At 35.5% G+C, this 21,105-nt stretch overlaps 4 protein-coding genes across 6 annotated transcripts; 1 reads left to right on the forward strand and 3 right to left on the reverse strand.

The window, feature by feature from the left end:
• Positions 1–66: 66 nt before the first annotated feature.
• LOC9309960 (CCR4-NOT transcription complex subunit 11) lies at positions 67–4,029 on the reverse strand. Of its 2 annotated transcripts, none has more exons than XM_021021169.1 (12): positions 3,714–4,029; positions 3,212–3,322; positions 2,806–2,892; positions 2,437–2,490; positions 2,143–2,288; positions 1,825–1,975; positions 1,610–1,747; positions 1,124–1,195; positions 965–1,038; positions 738–879; positions 437–518; positions 67–296 (listed from the first exon to the last, which is right to left on the reverse strand). In XM_021021169.1, exons 1-12 carry the CDS (start codon positions 3,867–3,869, stop codon positions 199–201), a joined length of 1,311 nt encoding a protein of 436 aa, XP_020876828.1. In that variant the 5' UTR covers positions 3,870–4,029; the 3' UTR covers positions 67–198. The 2 variants fall into 2 exon arrangements, with proteins under 2 accessions (XP_020876828.1, XP_020876827.1); XM_021021168.1 differs by having other exon boundaries at positions 437–521; positions 3,714–3,912.
• Positions 4,030–11,764: 7,735 nt separating this feature from the next.
• Positions 11,765–13,602, reverse strand: LOC9309961 (GDSL esterase/lipase At5g18430). The gene is made up of 5 exons (XM_002873848.2): positions 13,264–13,602; positions 12,994–13,124; positions 12,677–12,919; positions 12,208–12,463; positions 11,765–12,123 (listed from the first exon to the last, which is right to left on the reverse strand). Exons 1-5 carry the CDS (start codon positions 13,517–13,519, stop codon positions 11,903–11,905), a joined length of 1,107 nt encoding a protein of 368 aa, XP_002873894.2. The 5' UTR covers positions 13,520–13,602; the 3' UTR covers positions 11,765–11,902.
• A 553-nt stretch (positions 13,603–14,155) lies between these two features.
• Positions 14,156–17,253, forward strand: LOC9309962 (protein kinase 4). 2 transcript variants are annotated; one of them, XM_021023470.1, is made up of 8 exons: positions 14,156–14,658; positions 14,747–15,178; positions 15,288–15,388; positions 15,468–15,544; positions 15,907–15,976; positions 16,234–16,324; positions 16,407–16,466; positions 16,572–17,253. In XM_021023470.1, the coding sequence occupies exons 1-8, from the start codon at positions 14,587–14,589 to the stop codon at positions 17,043–17,045; spliced, it is 1,377 nt and encodes a 458-aa protein (XP_020879129.1). In that variant the 5' UTR covers positions 14,156–14,586; the 3' UTR covers positions 17,046–17,253. The 2 variants fall into 2 exon arrangements, with proteins under 2 accessions (XP_020879129.1, XP_020879127.1); XM_021023468.1 differs by having other exon boundaries at positions 14,283–14,658; positions 15,282–15,388.
• Positions 17,254–17,835: 582 nt separating this feature from the next.
• Positions 17,836–19,442, reverse strand: LOC9307886 (dehydration-responsive element-binding protein 2G). The gene has a single exon (XM_002873849.2). It carries the CDS (start codon positions 19,026–19,028, stop codon positions 17,985–17,987), a length of 1,044 nt encoding a protein of 347 aa, XP_002873895.2. The 5' UTR covers positions 19,029–19,442; the 3' UTR covers positions 17,836–17,984.
• Between the last annotated feature and the right edge of the window lie 1,663 nt (positions 19,443–21,105).

Below are 21,105 nucleotides of genomic sequence, written 5' to 3' on the forward strand. Positions count from 1 at the left end.
GCCGTCTCGTCTAAGTCTAACCAGAATTTTTTGTTGTCAAAACATATGAATTGAGAGATATGAAACTCTAAGAAAACCGAAAACTGTCTTGGATTCAAAAAAGTACTTTCTTTAGCTACAAAAATAGATAATAAAATAAAATGGAGACAAAGATGATTAGAAGAAGAAGAAGAAGAAGAAGAAGAAGAAAGAGATTATTCATTCCAATGTTTTCAAAAGCCTGAAGAGGCCAGCTGCTTCTCGAATCCGAGAAAACTCAATGCAGAAAGCTTGAACTTCTATGAATAGATCCTTCACTGTTACATTTACCAAAACAAATAACATAAATCACCCATGTGTACAGCATAATTATAGACTATAACTACTTCTGTGAATGTTATTAGCAGAGCAAAATGCCAAATTTGATAGCAATCAGTCAGAAACAGAGACTACATACCGTTGATGATGTTGTTACGAATTAAGCTTTGCAAGAATACGCAAACAAGCCGTACAAGCCTATTCTGCATGTATTTGTCTTGCTGCTACAGATCGAAAACAATACCATTAACAAAAAAAAAAAACACTATACAGAAGAAAATGTACACATTGTAAATCAACAAATCCTATTATCATAGTAAATAATGCAGAGCACGACAGAAGATTTTCACACAAAATTATAGGATGGCTTTATAGCTATGCATAGAAAGCTTTTTATAAAATACCTAAAGGAAAAACAACAGAAAGCTTTGTTTTAATACCTTAGCGTTCCCACAAGACGATATGCAATTAGTGATGTACATCCTTATGAATTCCTTGGGAAGTTCAACTGCAGTAGTGAGCCTATTCACAACTTCCATTGAGTGCAGGCTCATGTCCATACTTACTAGAGCTGTAAAATAGCTGCAGAAGCATTCTCAGAATCCCACTTTAAGAGTTATCATTTTGATCGAAAGTAAATGGTGGAACCGATAAGGTGATGACTTACTCAGCAATATCTGGGGATTTAATCAACTTGGTGAGAATCTCAACTGCTATTTGAGGATTATGCTCTACTAATTGCTGAGAATAAGAAACTAGATCACATGATAGGAGAGACGATAAGAAAGGAAAAAAAAAGCACCTGCCAGAAAATGAAATCACATACCGGCAGCTTCCGTGGAGTTATTCCACAGTGATAGACAAGCTTTGGGTCATTTGCCAATTCTGTAGTGATGTCCTGGCCAGTAAATGAATAAAACTTGTTATTTTCTTCACTCAAAAGATCTAGGTTTTCTAAATTGATCAGCTATACGGGCAAGGCTGATGAAATAAAACATCACAATCGCTATTTATCTATTGCATGGTTATTTTTCATAAACTCTTACTGCAGTCAGTTCCTTTTTAATATCCTAGATCTTTAAATCCAATGAGAAAGGAAAGACTAGAGTGATAGCACGACTCTCTCTCAAAACTAGAGTATATCTGCCATACAATGGCTGCCTTTAAAACCTTTAAAACTTGTGCATATGTAGTTACTGTCCCATTGCTATGTTAACTCGCTTATAAGTGTTAAGAGCAAGATAGGCAATAAAATGGTCAACACTTGTAATGACTTAATGCGCATATCAAGAATTAATGAGCAATAATATACCTCTTGCTCCATAGGTGAAAGTGTCACCTTTAAACCCTTAACAAGCAAGTCTCTAACTGTTGCACCTCTGCTTGTATCAGCACACATTTTATCATCCCAAACAAGCTCATGCTTGTTATCAGGATCAATCCAAAGCAACTGTAAGAAGTTGAACCATTTAGGTCAGTTCCATAATTTTCTGAACTGGTTGAATAATGGGTTAATCTTAGCCTTACCTCGCTCTGATGAACTGGGTACCTTGGTGGACATGGACGGATCCACCTAGGAGCTAATCCCCCCATTGTCGAATTTCCCAAGAATCCAGACAGGGCCTCATCCCTATCACCAGATCCAATTCTGGGGTTCCCTCCAGGTTGCACATCAAACCTATAAAATTATTTGGTCATCCATAAAATCAACTTAAAATTGGCACATTAATTATACACAGAACATTAAGCTGAGAGGAAAACTGGAAGCTTGGGAGAAATAGATCAGATTCAACTGTACATAACATTTAGAAAGAAACAGAATCCCCTAGCTCATAGGTTACATACTCTGGAGAGTTAGGATCGCACCCACGAGGAACATCAGGATCATGCAATAGCTTTTTGAGGGAATAGTCTGCAAAAATGTGACTAGATGGTCCAGGATCGGCTTTGTCACCATACTCTCGTTGCAGCTCTCTTAGTTCCGGAAAATCCTGACAGATCATCACCATATTAGATCAATAACCAGAAAAGGTTTCTCCAGGTAATGTTAGGCATAATAAAGGAACAGTTATGATGAAGATAATATATATTAGAGATATAATTGGAAAAAAAAGATATCAATGCGTCAACCGCTCTTACATGAGTTGAAGGATCAAACGATCTGATATAATCAACAGCTGACTGTTTGAGAATCTGCAAGGGAGTAAACTATCGTTACTTTAATTGATCATGAATACTTACTTAGTAACTAATGCAAATCGGGACTTGAAAATGATATGAGAAACAAAAGAAGGGTTAGAATACGCCTGATCGGAGTGATGGACTTATTTATGACAAAAATAAGTGAGCCCAGCAAACAATTTTAAGGAAAATAGTAGTCTTAGAGAGTATATGTGAACAAGGAATTGCATAACAGCTTTATACATAAGTTTTGAATTTTCATGGATAAGCGAAAAAGAAGCAGGCAAACAGCTCAAGGAAACGTCTATAAGTGCAGCTATATCCTACCTCTTTCACGTTGTTGTAACTATTCCATTGTAACAGGTGGAGAAGAAATGCCCTCTCAGACTTTTCTAGTTGCTCATTACAAGCAGCCTGCAAAAGGCATAGATATCGTTATTCTTTCATACGAGAAGACCACATCATGCATTAATCTATAGATAAAATTTAGCCTCAGGGAATTCATGGAAACTCATCATTCTCAACTGTTCGAGAAACAAATGACCTATACTAAATACCAAGCTTAACACTTAAAAATGCTTATGAAAACCAAATTATATCAGTACCTACGATTCTCCAGGATTAAAAACACACTTATTACGTTAAGAGACAATCAACAACTCAACACAACTGAGCAGGTAAAAGGAAAATTGCATTTATACCATGTATTAGAGGCACAATGAAGGGTGCTTACACTCATCATTTCAGATAAAAACGGGTTGAGAGATGGCTTCTGAGAAGAATAACACTGATGTATGATAGCAAATGCAATTAGACGTTCAGTATTCTGAAGCATCTTCTGATCCTGAAATTGAACAAAACTTCATTCAATTAGTCCCACCAATCTGAGAACAGACATTAGAAATGGTTTTCACATGTAAAACACGCCTCAAAAATACTTCTTATCATCACTTTCGAATTATCCCCTGTGTATACAATGAGCAGAAGAACACTCAAACACTCAAAGTTATCAACGAATTCAATATACGAAACCATGAAAACACAAAATATATCATTTCAGCAGACACGAAACCAAAGCTCAAAAGAAAACCCTAGATTCAAATCAAATCCTTCGAGTGAAACATCCAAAAACCCCTAAAACTCGCTACTGTCCCACACAATCGAGAACACGAGCATCGAGAGAAAGTTCAAAAGAAAATTAAGAAGAGAAATATAGCGAGCGAACGAGCACATGCCTGCAACATCATGGAAAGAGAATTGCAGACACTGAAGAAACGAGAGCTATCATCGAACTTGGAGTTGAATTCCGATAAAACGTCATCCATCGGCCGGAGATCCGATTTGAGCAGAGACAAAACAATCGCCGACTCTTCAATCTTCATAATCATCATCGTTGATCCTAAACCTGGATTCCCAAATTCAATTCTCAAATCTCTGTAGGGATTTTATTTATTTTCAAAGTTTCATCTCTGAAATAGACCTTATACCTCTTTCTCACTCAGAAGGTTCGAGTCAAGGCCACTTTTGGTAATTTGTCTTTTCCTCACAGCTTTATTTACTTTGGTAAGGTTTTAATGAGTAATATCTCTATTTTGGAAATATATTAAAAGGATTGAATCAAAGTTAATATTTTTGGTTCATAAATTAGGTTTTTGACCAAAAAAAAATCTTATAATAGGGATAACTTCAATGAAAAAATCAGATTAAAAGTAAATAACAAGGAAATATACATTTTTAGGTTTAAAGATTGAAAATTTAGACTAAATTTTAAGATTTAGGTTTTAGACTATTTTATTATTACGTATCAATGAATTTTGTCACATTTTTTAATGAATTTTATCCTTTCTGAAAATGATTGCTTGCTTTATCAAATTTTATGTAAAATGACATTAATGTCCCTTCATTTATATGTCCGTTACACAATATATTCAATGTAAATAAATTATGTCATATTTAAAGTTACTTTATTAACTTTGGTAAGTTTATAATGAATTTTGTAAAATTAATATCTCTATTTTGGAAATACATTACAAGGATTGTATCATAATTAATATTTTAGTTCATATAATAGGGTGTTTGGCCAAAAAAAATCTTGTAATAGGGATAACTTCAATGAAAAAAATCAGAATAAAAGTAAATAACAAAGAAATGTACAATTGTAGGTTTTAGGATTGAAGATAGACTAAATTTTAAGATTTAGGTTTTAGACTATTTTGTTATTACGAGTTATTAATTTTGTCATACTTTTTTATAAGTTTTGTCGTTTCTAAAAATGATTACGTGTTTTACCAATTTTATGCAAAATATCATTAATGTCCCTTCATTGATGTGTCTTTTACACAATATTTTTCAGATGTAAATAAAATATGTCATATTTAAAGTTACTTTTTTATTTTATATGGTAAATGTGCAGAAAAAAATTGTATATCACATACATGTTAAAGTGATATATGATGTACATGCATATCAAATTGAATACCAAATATAACCAAATTAATTTTACTTCTACATTTAATTTAATATATAGTGAAGGTACACATGCACATATATGTCATATTGATATATGCATGTATATATGTATGTATTTTATAAATAATCAATTGATTGATTAGATAGCGACACGGGTTAAACTCTAACAACTATTGAATAAATCCACTTAAAAAATGTTACATAAACACTCTATCATATTATATATTTCTTTTGCTTTTAACCAAATTTCTTTTTACCATTGCTATTTTTACTTAATTGTTATTTTCATTCTATGTCATTGGATGCAAAATGCAAATACTTTATTAAGTAAATCAAATCAAAGACAAGTTTTTCCAATTGAAATTTTAAATTAAGAATCAATTACGGATTTGCCATTTTTTGGGATGACATTTGTGGATTTTGCCCTTTTTGAATAGTTTATGGATTTTATCCTTTTTCAGGCTACGGAAACATGCGTTTTATTCGTTATGTTTGGGTTTAGTCGGTTGTGGTTGTTCTTAGGGTTTAGTATTTTGTATAAACTACGTATTTTTACCAAAAAAAATCCGAAATACATACATTTTTAAGTGTTAGAAAATGGCAAATCCATAAGATTTTTGCAAAAATGGCATTTTCAAAAGATTTTGGTAAAAAATGGCAAAATCAACAATAATCCCTTAAATTAAAGAACTGTTATAAACCATATGAATGGACTCCATAACCGGCCCATGGCCCATTAGAGTTTTACCTTATTCTCTGTATCCTGCTATTATCCTTGTATATATATCCCTTATACTATTAATGAAAGACACAGTTCACAACACGTTATCAGCACGATAGCCTCTCATCCTAAAAGCTAAAAGAGATATTTATGAATCTCTAGCCGACACCATCTCCGTCTCCGTTTTACGATGACGTCTCCCATCTCCGATCAAATTCTTGTCAACCTCCATGCATTAGATAAGTTGATCGCATGCTTTAATTATTTCATGGTTGTATAGTTTATAAACAGACTTTCATAATTAATCAACTCATGCTTAGATTGATCAAATCGGCAATATTTATTAATGATTTCTTATTAGTCAAACATGTTCAATCACATACTTATTATTCATCACGCTTAATTGCTTTATGAAATATTGTTTATGTTTCATGACATATGTTTTCATTATACGTGTTTGATTCGTAAGTCTCCAATTTCTCTCTCACATGCTAATAGTTTATTATTTGTTCCATTCACGATCGATTAATGCTTTACAATTTTATTGGTCATGCTTTAAAAGTTTTGTTATGAAGAGGAATATGTCGTTATAATATATACTTTGGTTCATAATTTAATTATTGGATATGTTGATTATGGTTTCATGTGGAGAATGCGTCAAAATCGTTAGCGGACACCGTTTTCCGTTTACGTGATATCCCCAATCTATGAGACATAACTGTTTCCAATCTCACCATCATTGCTCATTATCAAGGAGGTCCCAATCAGCTAAGAGACATAACTGTTTTCAATCTCCGTATCAGATTTCGGGTCTCTGTTTCACTTCTCCAATTAAGATAAGTGCTATTTATTTATTATGCTTTATATACATGATCCAATTAAAGTTTGATAAGATAAAATTTGCATGAAAATTGGCACATGTGATTTGATTTATGATTGGAGAATTAATTGAGAAGTTAGTGAACGGAAAGATGTTTAATAGCATGATAGATTGAATGTTTTAATATAAACCCTAGGTTAAACCGAAAGTAAACCGAAACCCTAAATCCTAGGTTAAACCGGTTTAATAAACCCTAAGTCACGGTTTAAGAGCAAGTTTCCTAAAAATAAAAGGTTCCCTATAATAGCAAGTTTCCCAAAATGGAAAGTTACCAAAATAGGAAACCCCTTCATAAGGAAATATTCCAAAACCCTAAAGTACATAATTGTTTAGGATTTCTTTCTAGATGAGAAATAGAAATTTTCCATAAAAGGAAAGTTCCATATAAGAAAAGTTTCCATAAATAGAAAGTTCCATACATAAAACCGAAATCCTAGCAAAAACCCTAGTACTATAAATCGCGGATGCTAAAACCCTAAAACTTAACTGCGAAATCCTAATATCCTAATCTAGTATGATCCGATTGTTTGGTTGTTGCATACTAGATCTATCTTCTAGGGTTGATTTCATCCATATATATATAACATGATTGTTTAGAAAACACTTGTTGAAGACAAGCATGGCTCGGTCTTAAATACCGCATGACTTGTTCTAACCGATTACATGAGTTCTCATTTAACTCTATATATTATAGATATCAGAAATCAACTATAATGAATACACGGCACTCAATGCCTCTGGTGACAATTATTTAAAATGGGCTTTGGACACTGAGATTGTCCTAAAGGAAAAAGGGCTTGGTGAATCTATTATGGAAGGAAACAATGTCACCAGAAGAGAAAGATATAAGACGATTACTAACATACGCCATCACCTCAATGAGAGTCTCAAAATCAGTACCTCACTATTAAGAATCCTATGGACCTCAGGACAGAGTTGAAAAAAAAAAAAAATCAATATAACCACCAAAGAACGGTGCTATTACCCAAAAGCCCGATTCGATCGAAAGAATCTCAGATTCCAGGAATTCAAATCCATGAATGAGTATAACTCAGTACTATTTAAAATAGTGTCAATACTGAGATTCCGTGGTGAGGAAGTTACTGAGAATGACTTGCTAGAGAAAGCATTCTCGACCTTTCACACAAACAATATATTGCCTCAGCAACAATATCGTGAAAAAAGTTTTTACCACATATGCAAGTCTAAACTCTTGTTTTGCTACTTGCTGAGCAAAACAATGAGTTATAAATAGTGAAATGAGACCTCCTGGTCCTACCCCATTATAAGAAGCCCATTGGGCTGAAGAGCCTAAAGAGACTAAAGAGTCTAACCACGTCCAAAGAGATAAGTATCATGGCCACAATCATGGTAAATGGAATGAACATGGTAGAAGTGGCAATTATAATTTATATGATCAAGGAAACCATTCATATGGTTAAGGCCGCCGACCCGACTTTGGTCGTAATCGAGGTAGAGGCCACGGTATACCCAAACCACAACACTCAAATAAACTTGTTTGCCACTGTTGAGGAATGGGGAAACCATTGGACTAAGACGTGCAGGACACCTAAGCATCTCATTGATCTCTATCAAGAGAATTTGAAAAGAATCTAGAAGCTCATTTAGTTCATCACGATGGTGAAGAAGATTTCGACCATGAGATAGATGATTATGAGAATTCAATAAACAAAATATCTAAAGACATGGTTAATTAGCCAAATTGCGGTTATAGCTAAATTTAGTGAAGGCTAAGGGCAGGCTCATGGCAGGCCCATATTCCCAAGGGCACGCATCATTAGATGCTTCATATTCACCCAGCCCAAAGGGGCTTGTTGAGTTTCAAAGAAATGTGTTTGAATTGTTTCCACATTGAAACTAAAGGTGAAGGGAACAAAGGATTCCTATATATTACTAAGAGCACCCAAGACCATGAGAAGGTCTTAGAGACTATACCCGCGTCATAGATCTTTACTATGCCAAGGTCAATATGATAAAGGCTAATAAAGTAAACAAAAGGGTTTACTGAGAAATTCACTAATGGCATGACCAGCTTGGCCAGCCCGGTTCGAATATGATGCGTAAATTAATTCAAAGTTCTAAAGGGCACACCCTTAAAGAAAACCGAGTTTTCCTTAAGCACCACACGTGCATAGCCTGTTCACAAGGGAAGCTTATCACTCGACCTTCACCAGTCAAAGTGTCTAAAGAGACCTTACATTTTCTGGAACAAATTCAAGGAGACATATGTGGTCCGATCCATCCACCTTGTGGAACATTTCGGTACTTCATGGTTTTAATCGATGCATCGACCCGCTGGTCGCATGTTTGCCTATTGTCTTCTAGGAACCAAGCGTTTGTTAGTTTATTGGCCCAAATGATCAGATTGCGAGCCCATTTTCCAGATTTTCCTCTTAAGACCATACGTTTAGATAATGCTGGTGAATTCACTTCCCAAGCATTTAATGACTATTGTATGGCCATGGGGGTAAGTGTGGAACACATGTGACACATGTCCATACATATAACGGATTAGCTGAATCCCTCATTAAACGAAATCAACTAATTGCTCGACCATTACTCATGAGGTTGAAGCTTCCGGTCTCAGCTTGGGGACATGCAGTTTTACACGCTGTTGAACTAATACGCATTCGGCCATCTAGTGAGCATAGATATTCCCCATCCCAATTGCTAACGGGTCATGAGCCAGACGTTTCCCATCTAAAGACATTTGGGTGTGTCACCTATTTACCCATAGCACCACCACAGAGAGCAAATGATGGGACCTCAAAAGGGGATGGGAATATACGTTAAAAATGATTCTCCCACCATCATTAAGTATCTCGAGCCAAAGGCCAGATACAAGGATTGTCATCTCAATGAATCTGTTTTCCTAACACTGGGTGGAGAGACTAACAAGCTGGTCAAAGAACTTACATGGAATCAAACATCCTTCACATGGCAAGATCCTCGGACTCCATCAGAGATCCAAAAGACTATATATCTGCAAAAGCTAGCTAAAACAGTTGCCAAGATTCCTATAATGACCCAAAGAGAGTAACAAAATCGTACATACCAGCTTGTAATACACCAGTACATATTGATGTTCACAAGGAACATAATCAAGTTGCTACAGAGGCTACAACACGTAAGAAACGTGGTAGACCCAAAAGGTTCCAAAGACAAGAACCCTCGGAAATCAAAAAAAGGTGCAAGGGAAACCGAGAAGGTTCAAGAAACCATAGACATGGCCGGCTAATAGACATAACCCTAAGGTACCAATCAATGAGGTTTGGGACGCCAAACCTCAAGGTCCTGAAGGTGTAAAGAGATCTCTATAAACTATATCATGTCTAGAATAAAATGGAACCGAAAAGATGTCGACATCAATGATAAAATATTTGTGCACAAGGTAGCAACTGAAATAAATGAGGATCATGAGCCCACGTCTATACTAGAGTGCACTCAAAGACCTGATTGATTAAAATGGTACAAGACCATAAAACGTGGAGCTAATAATCATTAAGAAGAAGAATGTGTTTGGTCCAATACGAAGGACACCATTCAATGTAAAGCCAGTGGGACAAATGAGTCTTTGTGATTATGTGAAATAAACATAGTGAAAGCGTGATATATCAGACACGGCTTATCGCACAAGGATTCACACAAAGACCAGAAATAGAGGAGATATACTCCCATGTGGTGGATGCTAAGACATTTAAATCTTTGTTAAGTCTGGCTATATAAAAGAGAAAGATTTGCGGCTAATGGATGTAATGCCTGCTTATTTATATAAGTCCACTGGATAATATATGAGATTACCAGAGGGTATTGAGCTCAAAGATAAGACAGATTCTCGAGAACAGCACTACATAAGGCTGGACAAATCCTTATATGGACTGAAACAAAGCGGACGTATGTGGTATAACCGGTTAAGCGAATATCTCATCAGAGAAGGCTATAAAAACGATCCGATCAGTCCATGTATTTTTATCAAGAAGTTTGCAAACAAAGGATTTGTAATCATAGCAGTGTATATGAATGATTTAAACCTCTGGATAATCGCCCAAACAGTTGAGTATATCAAAAGAAAGAATCTCAAATGAAAGACCTAGGCAATAATTAAGTTCTGTTTGGGATTATAACCTGAGTACGTGAATAATGGAATCCTTGTGCATCAAATGGCATACACTGAAAGAGTACTCAAGGAGATTTAATAAAGACCAGGCCCGCCCATTGTCCAGGCCCAATGGTGGTGAGAAGCCTCAGATTGGATAGTGATCCATTCAGTCCGGAAATGCCATACCTCAGTGTCATAGGAGTTCTAATGAATTTGGCTAGACACACTAGACCAAACATTTGTTTTGCCGTGAGTCTCCTATCTAAATTTAGTTCATGATCAACCCAAAGGCATTGGAAAGGTTTAAAGGAAGGTTTGATTAAGTTTTAAAGTCTATTTTTCCTGCGTTGTTTACTTGGGTTTTATTCTATACTGATCTAACCAAAGAAGGTCCAGTTTGCTTTGGTTTAGTTTGATTTACTAATGCAGGATATTCATAAGATCAGATTATGGCATGGTCAATGAATAGGAATTACGTGTGGCTTGATCCCTTCCAAGGATACGTAGGCAGCCTTCCTTAAGGCGCATCTACTACTACATCAAAGACCATCATATTTGAAGACAACGCATCATGTATTGCTCAACTCAAGGATGGCTACACTAAGAGGGATCGAACGAAGCATATTCTGCCCAAGTTCTTCTTCACTCATGAATTACAGAAGGACGGTCAGGTCAAAGTTCAACAGATCCGGTCAAGTGAGAATTCAGTCGACCTATTCACCAAATCATTGCCGACTTCAACGTTCCGGAAGCTCATTCATCAGATCAGGATGCGCGGACTTAAGGATCGACAGTGATGCTCAAATCAGGGGGAGTAATGCGTGTTGTACTCTTTTTCCTTCACCATGGTTTTGTCCCACTGAGTTTTCCTGGTAAGGTTTTAATGAGGCAACATTCCCCAGCGCATTATAGAGATCCCGGTTTAGTATCGGGTACGGTTATGTCTTCTAAGGGGGAGTGTTATAAACCATATGGATGGACTCCATAACCGGCCTATGGCCCATTAGAGTTTTACCTTATTCTCTGTATCCTGCTATTATCCTTGTATAATATATCTCTTATACTATTAATGAAAGACACAGTTCACAACAAGAACAAGCTAAATTCGGACTGAGATATCTTATTTCTCTTGTACTCGGTAGTCCATACATACATCTTGCGAATCAAATAAACATAAATCAAAATAAACGAAATGGAGTTTCCCACTTCAACTTTAAATGATCGGATGTTTGGCTCATAGGGCAAGAGCAGAGCTAAGGTTCATGGGGTTCATATACTTGGTGGTACCGGTCAAGATATGACGAACTATCATGCGGTTTGCTTTCTCAGTCGGATGAAACGCGTCCCAAAACACGTATAGCTCTCGGTTCGGACACAAATTCGATAGTACTGTACACAAACCCATCCCATTGTACGGCCCTTGTCCGCAACAAGCAACCTTCGACGTTATAAATCCTATAACAAAAATATATAATTGTTATACCCCTTTCTTCTCAACGAAAAGTAGATAATTAGAAAGGGAAAAATTGCGGTAATTACCATATCTTCGTGGAGTGCTTAGAAAATCCTCTTGCATTTGGTTAGTGTTTGCAGCAATAAACACATTTCTTCCAATCTTTTTGTTAAGTGCATTTATCATTTGAAGTAGCTGTGGATCATATAGAGACGCAGCTCGTTGTAGCTCGGCCGAGCATCTCCCATTCGACGTGCCTGATCTAGCCAGTTCGGCCGGTGCACATCCTAGTGGTCCAGCTCCGGTCACTAGAACTCGACCAACTCCAAGTGAATTTAATCTCTAGAAATAACACAAAATAAATTGTTTGCAAAAATACTCAAATCAATGTACGTAAGAAGGTGAAAGATCTTGAAATCATGAGTTCAAATGCCGGAGACGAAATCAATCCAATTCATTTTTGTATCCATACCAACAAACTTAACGAAAGCCTAAAAGTTTTGGTCATACAATAATGAACCAAATTATATCATAAGAACTGTTGTAACCACTTACCAGTAGTATTTTTTTGTATTCAGAAATAAGGAGTCGGACGTAATCCGGTAGAGAGAATTGGCGTGATCTAGCGGAATATGGAAACAAGAAATAGTTGTTCACGAAATCGTTTCCACCGACCGTGATTAATACAAGTGCTTGACTCACGAGCCGCTGAGTTTGTGGTTTCCCTATCAAGCGACTCACACGTTGTTGGTATTGTTGGAAGTAATCGAGTTGTTGGTACATTCTTATAATGTTGATCTGCATACCAAAATTTATATCTATAAATTAATGAATTTTTTCACTTGATGTCAGAACCGGTTTTCTATACTTACGAATTGAAATCCGGTATCGTTGAGAATTCCGATACCGGCCGAGGCGAAATTGGCACCGTTAAGAAGCCTTCGGCCCCTTAGCTCTGGACTAAGGTAAGGTAACGGGGGCTCTTCGTTGCCGATTGCCTCACCTAACCAATATTAACCAATTGATTATTATGAATTTTGGTATATAAATTACGTATTATGACTAAATATGTGTATACTCAATTGAAACATTGAATCAAGATTACTCTAAACCGGTTAATGAGATTAGTAACGAAACGTAACTGATAAGATCTGGAATGTTTAGACCGTTGGAAAACCGGCCCGTTGGTCTCCGAGTAGGAAAATCGATTCCATACGGCGGAGAGTCGGCACGTGCAGTCGTCACCAGATAGTTGTTGTTCCCACTGTCGACAAGCGAGTCGCCGAACACGAAAAAAGCACGTGCCTCGACCATGGTCAGACTAGACATAACCAATACTAGGAACAGAGACACGTAGGCTATAACCAATAGTTCAAATTTTCTAGTTGAGATCATCATAATATCACTTTTTTGTTTGTTTTACTTCGTCAATTTAAAAATGTGAAGGAAGACTGGAATTTATATAGTTCATTTTTTGGTTTTCACTTTTCATGTGATTTATTATAATGTCTTCAATCCCGTGTTATGACAGCCAAAAATGTTAATTTTTTTTAGTTTTTTACAGTCTTGCTATTAAAAAGAACATGACTATAGTAGATTTCTCATAAGTACTTGCTATTTGTGGTCCAAGAGAATGATAGTATCGTTCATTTATGTATTGTTGTTGTACATAAGTTCACATCCTTTTTCTACTATTGTTTTGTCACTAACTGCTATAACAATTTTATTTAAAGTCCTTTCTACAATTGTTTATTATTGTAATTTGTATGTTATAGTTTTTTTGTTTTTTTGAACTAGTGATTATTTTGGATTTCATATATTTTGTTTTCCATTGTGATTATTTCCATTCTAAGTCTACGACTTTTATTTAATGCAACCTCAAGTTTCACAAGAAGGAACGAACCAAAGCGTTGGGAGAGACAACCTTTTTATTCATTCTTATTTCTAAACAAGAAGAACTCACATGAGGCTTGTGTATGACAGCTTCACATAGAAGTTAGAACACTGTCCTAACGATATTTGGGCTTGATTGGGTTACCGATATAGCCCATAAGCAAGCAAACATCCTAGCCCACTTCACGTTCAATATTTTCGGACAAAAGCCTTAGCTGTCAGCCACGTGGATAATCAATCGGACACCGCGCCACGTCTTCAAGCAAATCATTACCGGTTCGTACCGGTTGGTTAGCGGTTCAATTATGAGAATGAGATACAAAACACAGACTCTATTATCTCGAGAGTTAATTAGGTTTCTTCTTTCACTCCGACAGAGTCGCGTGACGAGCTTCAAGCCTTCAACGCCGACGAAATCCACGATTCAAGGTAGCAAATTTCTTCTACCGATCATCGTCTCGAGTTACCTATCTTCTTGATTTGTCACTGAGCAGAGATTTAAAGCTTAAGAGTTATCGGAGTTCATAAGTTATCGTAAAACCCTAAACCCTAGCTGAGCAAAATCCTTCATAATGCGACCTCCGTTCAATTCCTTCCAGCCTCAAGCTCGTCCTTATCGACCGCAACATCAACAACAACAACAGGTCTCTCTCTTTCTATTTCTCTGCCACTCAATCAAAATCAAAGACTTTTTGTATTGATATCTCTGTGTTTGAACTTTGCCATATACAGAACAATGGGTATTCTAATCACCACCAACAACACAATGGGTATCAGAACCCAATGAACTCTAATCAATTAGGGATGATGAATCCACAGATGATGAGTAATCCAATGATGGGTCACATGAACAATCCCATTCCAATGCCTAATATGCCAATACATCCTCAGTTCTTTAACAATATGCCTCAACAACAACAACTTCATCAGTTTGCTATGCCCAACCATATCAACCAGTTACTTCCCAATCTCTTGGGCAATCTTCAGTTTGCAGTTGCTAATAGTAACCTTATGGGTCACTCTCTTCCCAATTTTTTCCAGCCTAATCTTGAACCTTCTGCTTTCACTTCTCGACCACAGCTTAATTCCTTTAACTCTCTTCCTTATCCTCCGGTTCCAAATCACCATTTGCGGCCTCCAGGTTTCTCAGAGCCAAGACCACAAGTAAAACTTCTCATTTACATTGTTTTTTTCTCTATCAAGAGAGAGACTTGTCTAAGTTGTCTCCAGTACTTTTTGTTCTTTTAGTTAACTTGAGCTTCCACAGGGGCAGTCAGTAGGAATTGACGATAGAACCAATGGTTCCGGTTCTAACGGGAATGATTTTCGAAATAAATTTACCAAACATCAAAATTTCAAAGGCCCTGGTCAAGGGTATGTTCCTACTGCTCGCTCGCCTTTCAATTATTTGTTTGCTAGAATCTTTGTTTATATGTATTCTGAGTTATTGTAGATTCCAGAGACCTCAGTTGCATCAAGCAGATAATGGAAAGAGAAAGTCTGGATTCAATAAGGATCACAGGGGCAAAGGTTTGTCTTTTAATGGAAAGATAATGGGTTGTTGGTCACATTGTTAGAATTTTGGTCAAAATTGTATAAACTTCGAACTCTTTCAGTTCCCCTTGGCAATGTCAATTTTCATTAGGGCGAGGATTCTTGACTATAGTTGTTACATTAGTTAAGAAAGTTAGCATTAGAAATGACAATTTTCACTGCTCTTTAGAGTTTCTAATTCCAAACTTTTTATATATTTCAAGTTAGTTGTGTTGTTGTATAATCCTTGTATTGCCAATATTTCTGTATTCCATTCCTCAGATTTTCTGAAACATTTGAGAATTTTGAAGGTGTTTTTTTGTCTTTTCTGATCTCTCCATATATGACTTCATTTACAGGGAACTATAATAAGATGAAAAATGGGCTCGATGGATCTGATGCTGATAACATAGCTAAGGAGAAGAAAAGGTAGTGCTAGACTGCTAGTTCTCACAATAGCATTGCACCTTCCTGTTTGGCTCATTGAATTTCTTTTGGTTCTTAAGCCATTATGATTCCCTAAATTTCCACGTTCATAAAGCAGTGTGATCCATATAACTCTTTTTATTGAATGGGATTATTATCTGGATTACATCTTTTGTTATCATTTTTCTTCAAGCTCATGTCAGTTCATTGAGTCCAGTCTCTAATATTATTCTTTTGATGTTATTTTTCTCCAAGAGAAGATCATATGCTTTGATGTATACACCAAAAGATGTTAACCAATGGCGTGAAGCTCGGCGTAAGAATTTTCCAACGAGACTCAATGTTGAAAAGGTTTGAGTCTCCCTCTCCCACCACCTTTGATTTGTTGAAATTCACTCCTTCCGTGAAATTTTGAATGTTTATCTATTTGCAGAAAGTAAAGAAAAATGTTTCAGCCAGCATCCTTGACGAGGAAGCAAAAATGCGTCGTCAGGTACTCTATATTTTCGTGTACCCCTGTATTTTTCCGCATCTTATATGGTTATGATGCTAGACACACCGGATTAATATAATATATCTTTTTACTTTTGCATTGCAGCAACTCCGGGAAGTTCTAGCAAAGCAGGCTGAGTTAGGTATTGAAGTTGCAGATGTTCCTTCACATTATTTATCTAATACAGATGAACGAGTTCATGGAGATAATGGAGCCAACTATGGAAATTTTCAACGCAAGGATGGGCAAAAGAGAAAATTCCAGAACAATAGACATAAGCAGAGAAGACATGGTAGAAAAGACAAGTTTGATAAGACACCAAGACTCGATGACAAAAATTCATCTCAAGAATCTCCCATGACGACTAAAAAACCTACATTGCTTGAGAAGCTCCTAAGCGCAAACATAAAGAGAGACAAAATCCATTTATTACAGGTCTTCCGCTTCATGGTAATGAATTCATTTTTGAAGGAGTTTCCAGAGCAACCTCTGAAGTTACCTTTGATTACGGTAGAAGAAACTGGCGATGACCTTAGTGATGTGGATGTGGATGTGGATGTGGATGTGGGATGTGGATGAGGATCAGGATGATGACTCATGTGATGACGATGATGATGTTTAAGTTTGTAAGATCAAAAACATGAGTACAAGGATTTGTGATATTGATCTAATATCATGTGTTCCTTTTTTGAAGATATGTTGTCCGCAGGAAACAGTAAGATAAAGAACCTGATACATGGAACATTGAGGGTAAAAAAAAATTATAGTTTGTTTCAAAACCTTGCAACATTTAGTCTTCTCGGGGTGCTAATAAAAAGTTAAGGATTGTTAAGAGTTGGTTCTAATATAGAGGTTGTTAAGAGGTTTAAGGATTATTAAAAGTCTATAAGTGTTGTTTTTTGATTAGATCAAAAATATTAATAAAAGACAAAAAAAAATATGCTTTCAAAATCTTAGTAATATGATGGACTTTTGAACTTTCGTGATTGGACTATGCACCAACAATTGAAAGCTGATTTTGTTAAGTGTATATGACAAAATTTTGATTTTTTATATGCGTTTATGATTTGTATGTTTAATTTTTTAAGAAATTATAATATTTATTAAGTTTTATCAAATAAAAATATTTATAAATTTCATTAAAAAAATTTTTTTAAAAAAAACTACTTAAAGAGATTCTATCATTGGACAAAAAAATATTTAAAAATTTATCACAACCTCTTAACTTTAAAATTGTCATAATTTATGATTAAAAAATATTTAAAAATTCTTTTAAGGATTCAACCATTGATGTTCTCTCACATTCTAGATACTAGTCTGAACTTGCTTTAAATCTATTAATTTTTCTTTTTACATAACGTTTAAGAAAATTCACAACATACTCAAACCTAATTACACACATAAGGACTACATGCAAGGAGAAAAAAAATCCCACGATTGATGTATAGCAAATTAACAATCCTAAATCAAATAATATAAGAGATATTTATGATAAATAATACTAATAAATAAAAACTCTCAGAACCAATTCCATGGATGTTGAAACTCTTCACAACACCAATTCTTGAAATCTCCATTTTTGCCAATCAACAAACCCAAATCATCAATCTCCAAAAGATCATCCATTTCCAAATACCCTGTACGCTCTTCCACCTCCGGCCTATGCATTCTCTCTCCACCGCCACTAGGAACCGCCATACTCTCCTTATTATCAGATGAGCCACACGACGATGACACGTCATGTTCCGTCTTCTTTTCTTGCCCCACAAGAAACCTAGACCAAGCTCCACTATATAATCCATTATTCGGACTCACCACCAAGTTCTTCGGTTTCAACTTGGTCGAAAACGTTAACGTAGAGCCACCACCGCCTTCAACGCCACAACCACTCGCAGCATTAACGGTCTCTTGATCTTGTGAATCACTTTGTTTAGGTAATAACCAACAAAGATTCGAACCACTTGAAGACGGTCTTCGATTATAATTATGATCATCGTCTTCTTGTAGAAAATTCGATCTCCCTGACCAAGAACCTCGTGAACCACTTGCCGGGCCGAGACCAAGGTCCAACACAGGAACCGTATCAAGCTTAGAAGCCCAAGAACCTGACCCGTGGCTCGAAAAAGACAAGTTTCTGTTCACTACTACTTGTTGTTGTTGTTGTCGTAGTGATTGTGGGTGCACCAAGTTGAGTTTAGCCTCGTGTCCATAGAGTTTCTTAGCGGCTTCATCGTAAGCCATGGCGGCTTCGACTGAGGTATTAAACGTGCCGAGCCAGAGACGAGTCCCACGGTTAGGCTCACGGATCTCAGCCACCCATTTACCCCAAGTCCGTTGCCTGACTCCACGGAAAGTACACGTGGCGTTCTCTGGGCCGCCTTTACCTTTCATGCAACCTTTTCTAGATCTTCCCATGTTTCGTTTCTTGGCCGGAGGTTGCTCTTCTTCCATGGTGTTTCTTTGAGAGTTTAGAATCCGGTTTAGTGAATGAAGAATTGAAGTGTGCGTGTGTATATATATATACGTGGACACGTCATGAGTATACGTATTCTCACGTGGCATATGTATATACGAGTGTTTGTAATATAAGTACACTAAGGTAAGGGAACTCTCGTTTTGTTTATTTGATTTAATGTCTGTGTTACACGAAAGTGACTCCCGACCACTGTCTTGATGATGACTCACGTGTTTGTGTTTCTCTCTGAGCCCCTCTCCTTAAAAGTGAAAATCGTACCTTTTCAATACATAATATATGAGTATCGAAAATATATATATATATATGAGTATCGACATTGAAATTTCAACCATCCTTTTTTGTTGTCAGTTATCCGAGTGAAATTTACATTCTGAAATGTTTTTAGCTGATGTTGTTAGAAATGTATCCGATATATGCTTGCACGTTTCTTTCCAGAACAAAAAATCTCATATTATTCTTTAATAAACTACAATATAACTAAATTTAAAAGATAAATTTCCTTTGTTTATTAATAGTAAAGAACATCTTAAAACTTTTACTAAAGAAATATAAGTCCCATATATATTTTAAATACATATGCATAATCGAAAATTATATTATAATTTTAAAAAATACTTTCTCTGTTCCATAAAGATTGATGTTGTGAGTTTTTTTTTTTTTCTAAAGATTGATGTTTTATATCAATTTTATTATTACTTTTATGTGTGACCAATAAAAAAAGGAGAGAAGTAGAACTGATATTATTAAACAAACAAAATAATAATTAAAAATATAAAAATTATTTTTTCTTAATTTGTGTGAAAACCTCACAACATCAAATTTCATGAAATAGAGAAAGTATAAGATTTGAATGGTAATTCATTATCAAAGTGTACAGGATATATAGCTTTAACAGTTATCAATCACAAAAGTTCTATCAAAAACGTTAATAAAAATTTTACTGTCAGATTTTTTGTACAGCTTTCTCATATCTTTTTTTACAGTTTCACTATTCTGAAAAAATTTACAGTTCCAACTGACAGCTAAAAATTTTGTACAATTATGTGTTGCCAATCGAACCTATAAAATAGACTAATAAATTTAATATATTCCGAAAACTGTTTTTCAACCCATATCAAATTGACTACTCAAACTTGAATAAAACCACTCTCCAAATAGCTCAAGTCATATCCGTATGTAATACTTACGGATTATGTAAGATTCTTTAGGTTTTTGTTTTCGAGGTTTTTACTTAGGTTATAAGTTTCACCGTTTGGTTTTTGACTAGGAGTAACAATATAAGATAAATAACAAAAGTAAAGACGATGTATATAATGTCTACGTAGATGCGAAAATGGAATATGTCATTTTCACAGGCCACGTGTCAAGGTCGAGGGTGTCCTAGTAAACGACTCGGAACACATGGCTCTACCACTCATTAGGTGCTTCGGCTCGAAGTCTCTACTTATTTAAATCCTCTATTTTTTTTTGTTTAAACCGTGTAGTATATTTTCCAAGTTGAAATGAAAAATAAACGATCGACCTTCTTTATATTTTATTAGTTCGCATTTCTGAAAAGACTTATTTTCTTGCATAGATTTGACTTATTTATAAATGCGAATATTTTTTGTATTCATTCTATATTTGACTTACGTAGATTGTATGATGATTATTACACACGCATTTTAACTACACTAATCAACATTCTATCATGGCTATTTGGAGAAAATGTTATCAATCCACATGAACAAATTAGTTAACTAATACTATATAAAATGTTTTGGACTTTACGACCAATAATAATGATTGAAACTCAAAAATTATTTCCCTAGCCGATGTTGAATATGCTGTCAACTAAAAAGATTTAGAAAAAAAAGAAGTGTTGACGATGTAAAAAGCATAGAGCAAAGACTTTCGTAGAAAACGAATCAAACAAAAATTAAGGGTTTTGTTATTGACTAAATCATTGGTACTTTCATTAACTTGGTATGAACTATGAAGTATTGTCGAAAGATGTAACATAATCTTGCATGCATATTCTAGAAAACAGTAGTCGGTATAAAAACATGAGCTTTAGATTGCATGAGAAAGAGCAAGTGTGAGATATACTAAGAGGTGGCACTGGGGATGCGTGTCACTCTTACATATCGTTGAGAGTCCGACACTTGTTTTCTTCTTTTCCGC

The sequence above is a fragment of the Arabidopsis lyrata genome, assembly GCF_000004255.2.
Source record: "Arabidopsis lyrata subsp. lyrata unplaced genomic scaffold ARALYscaffold_6, whole genome shotgun sequence".
In the NCBI taxonomy this organism is placed as follows: Eukaryota; Viridiplantae; Streptophyta; class Magnoliopsida; order Brassicales; family Brassicaceae; genus Arabidopsis; species Arabidopsis lyrata.

Excerpts from the sequence above, each read along its gene's own strand:
- LOC9309960 (XM_021021168.1), bottom strand. The coding sequence starts at position 3,869 with ATGATGATTATGAAGATTGAAGAGTCGGCGATTGTTTTGTCTCTGCTC. Across the intron at positions 2,491-2,805 it reads GTTACAACAACGTGAAAGAG|ATTCTCAAACAGTCAGCTGT; the intron begins GTAGGATATAGC and ends ACTCCCTTGCAG. Across the intron at positions 1,748-1,824 it reads ACCCAGTTCATCAGAGCGAG|TTGCTTTGGATTGATCCTGA; the intron begins GTAAGGCTAAGA and ends AACTTCTTACAG.
- LOC9309961 (XM_002873848.2), bottom strand. The coding sequence starts at position 13,519 with ATGATGATCTCAACTAGAAAATTTGAACTATTGGTTATAGCCTACGTG. Across the intron at positions 13,125-13,263 it reads AAACATTCCAGATCTTATCA|GTGAGGCAATCGGCAACGAA; the intron begins GTTACGTTTCGT and ends AATATTGGTTAG. Across the intron at positions 12,464-12,676 it reads AATACAAAAAAATACTACTG|AGATTAAATTCACTTGGAGT; the intron begins GTAAGTGGTTAC and ends TGTTATTTCTAG.
- LOC9309962 (XM_021023468.1), top strand. The coding sequence starts at position 14,587 with ATGCGACCTCCGTTCAATTCCTTCCAGCCTCAAGCTCGTCCTTATCGA. Across the intron at positions 15,389-15,467 it reads TTCAAAGGCCCTGGTCAAGG|ATTCCAGAGACCTCAGTTGC; the intron begins GTATGTTCCTAC and ends GAGTTATTGTAG. Across the intron at positions 15,977-16,233 it reads ATAGCTAAGGAGAAGAAAAG|ATCATATGCTTTGATGTATA; the intron begins GTAGTGCTAGAC and ends CTCCAAGAGAAG.
- LOC9307886 (XM_002873849.2), bottom strand. The coding sequence starts at position 19,028 with ATGCCACGTGAGAATACGTATACTCATGACGTGTCCACGTATATATAT.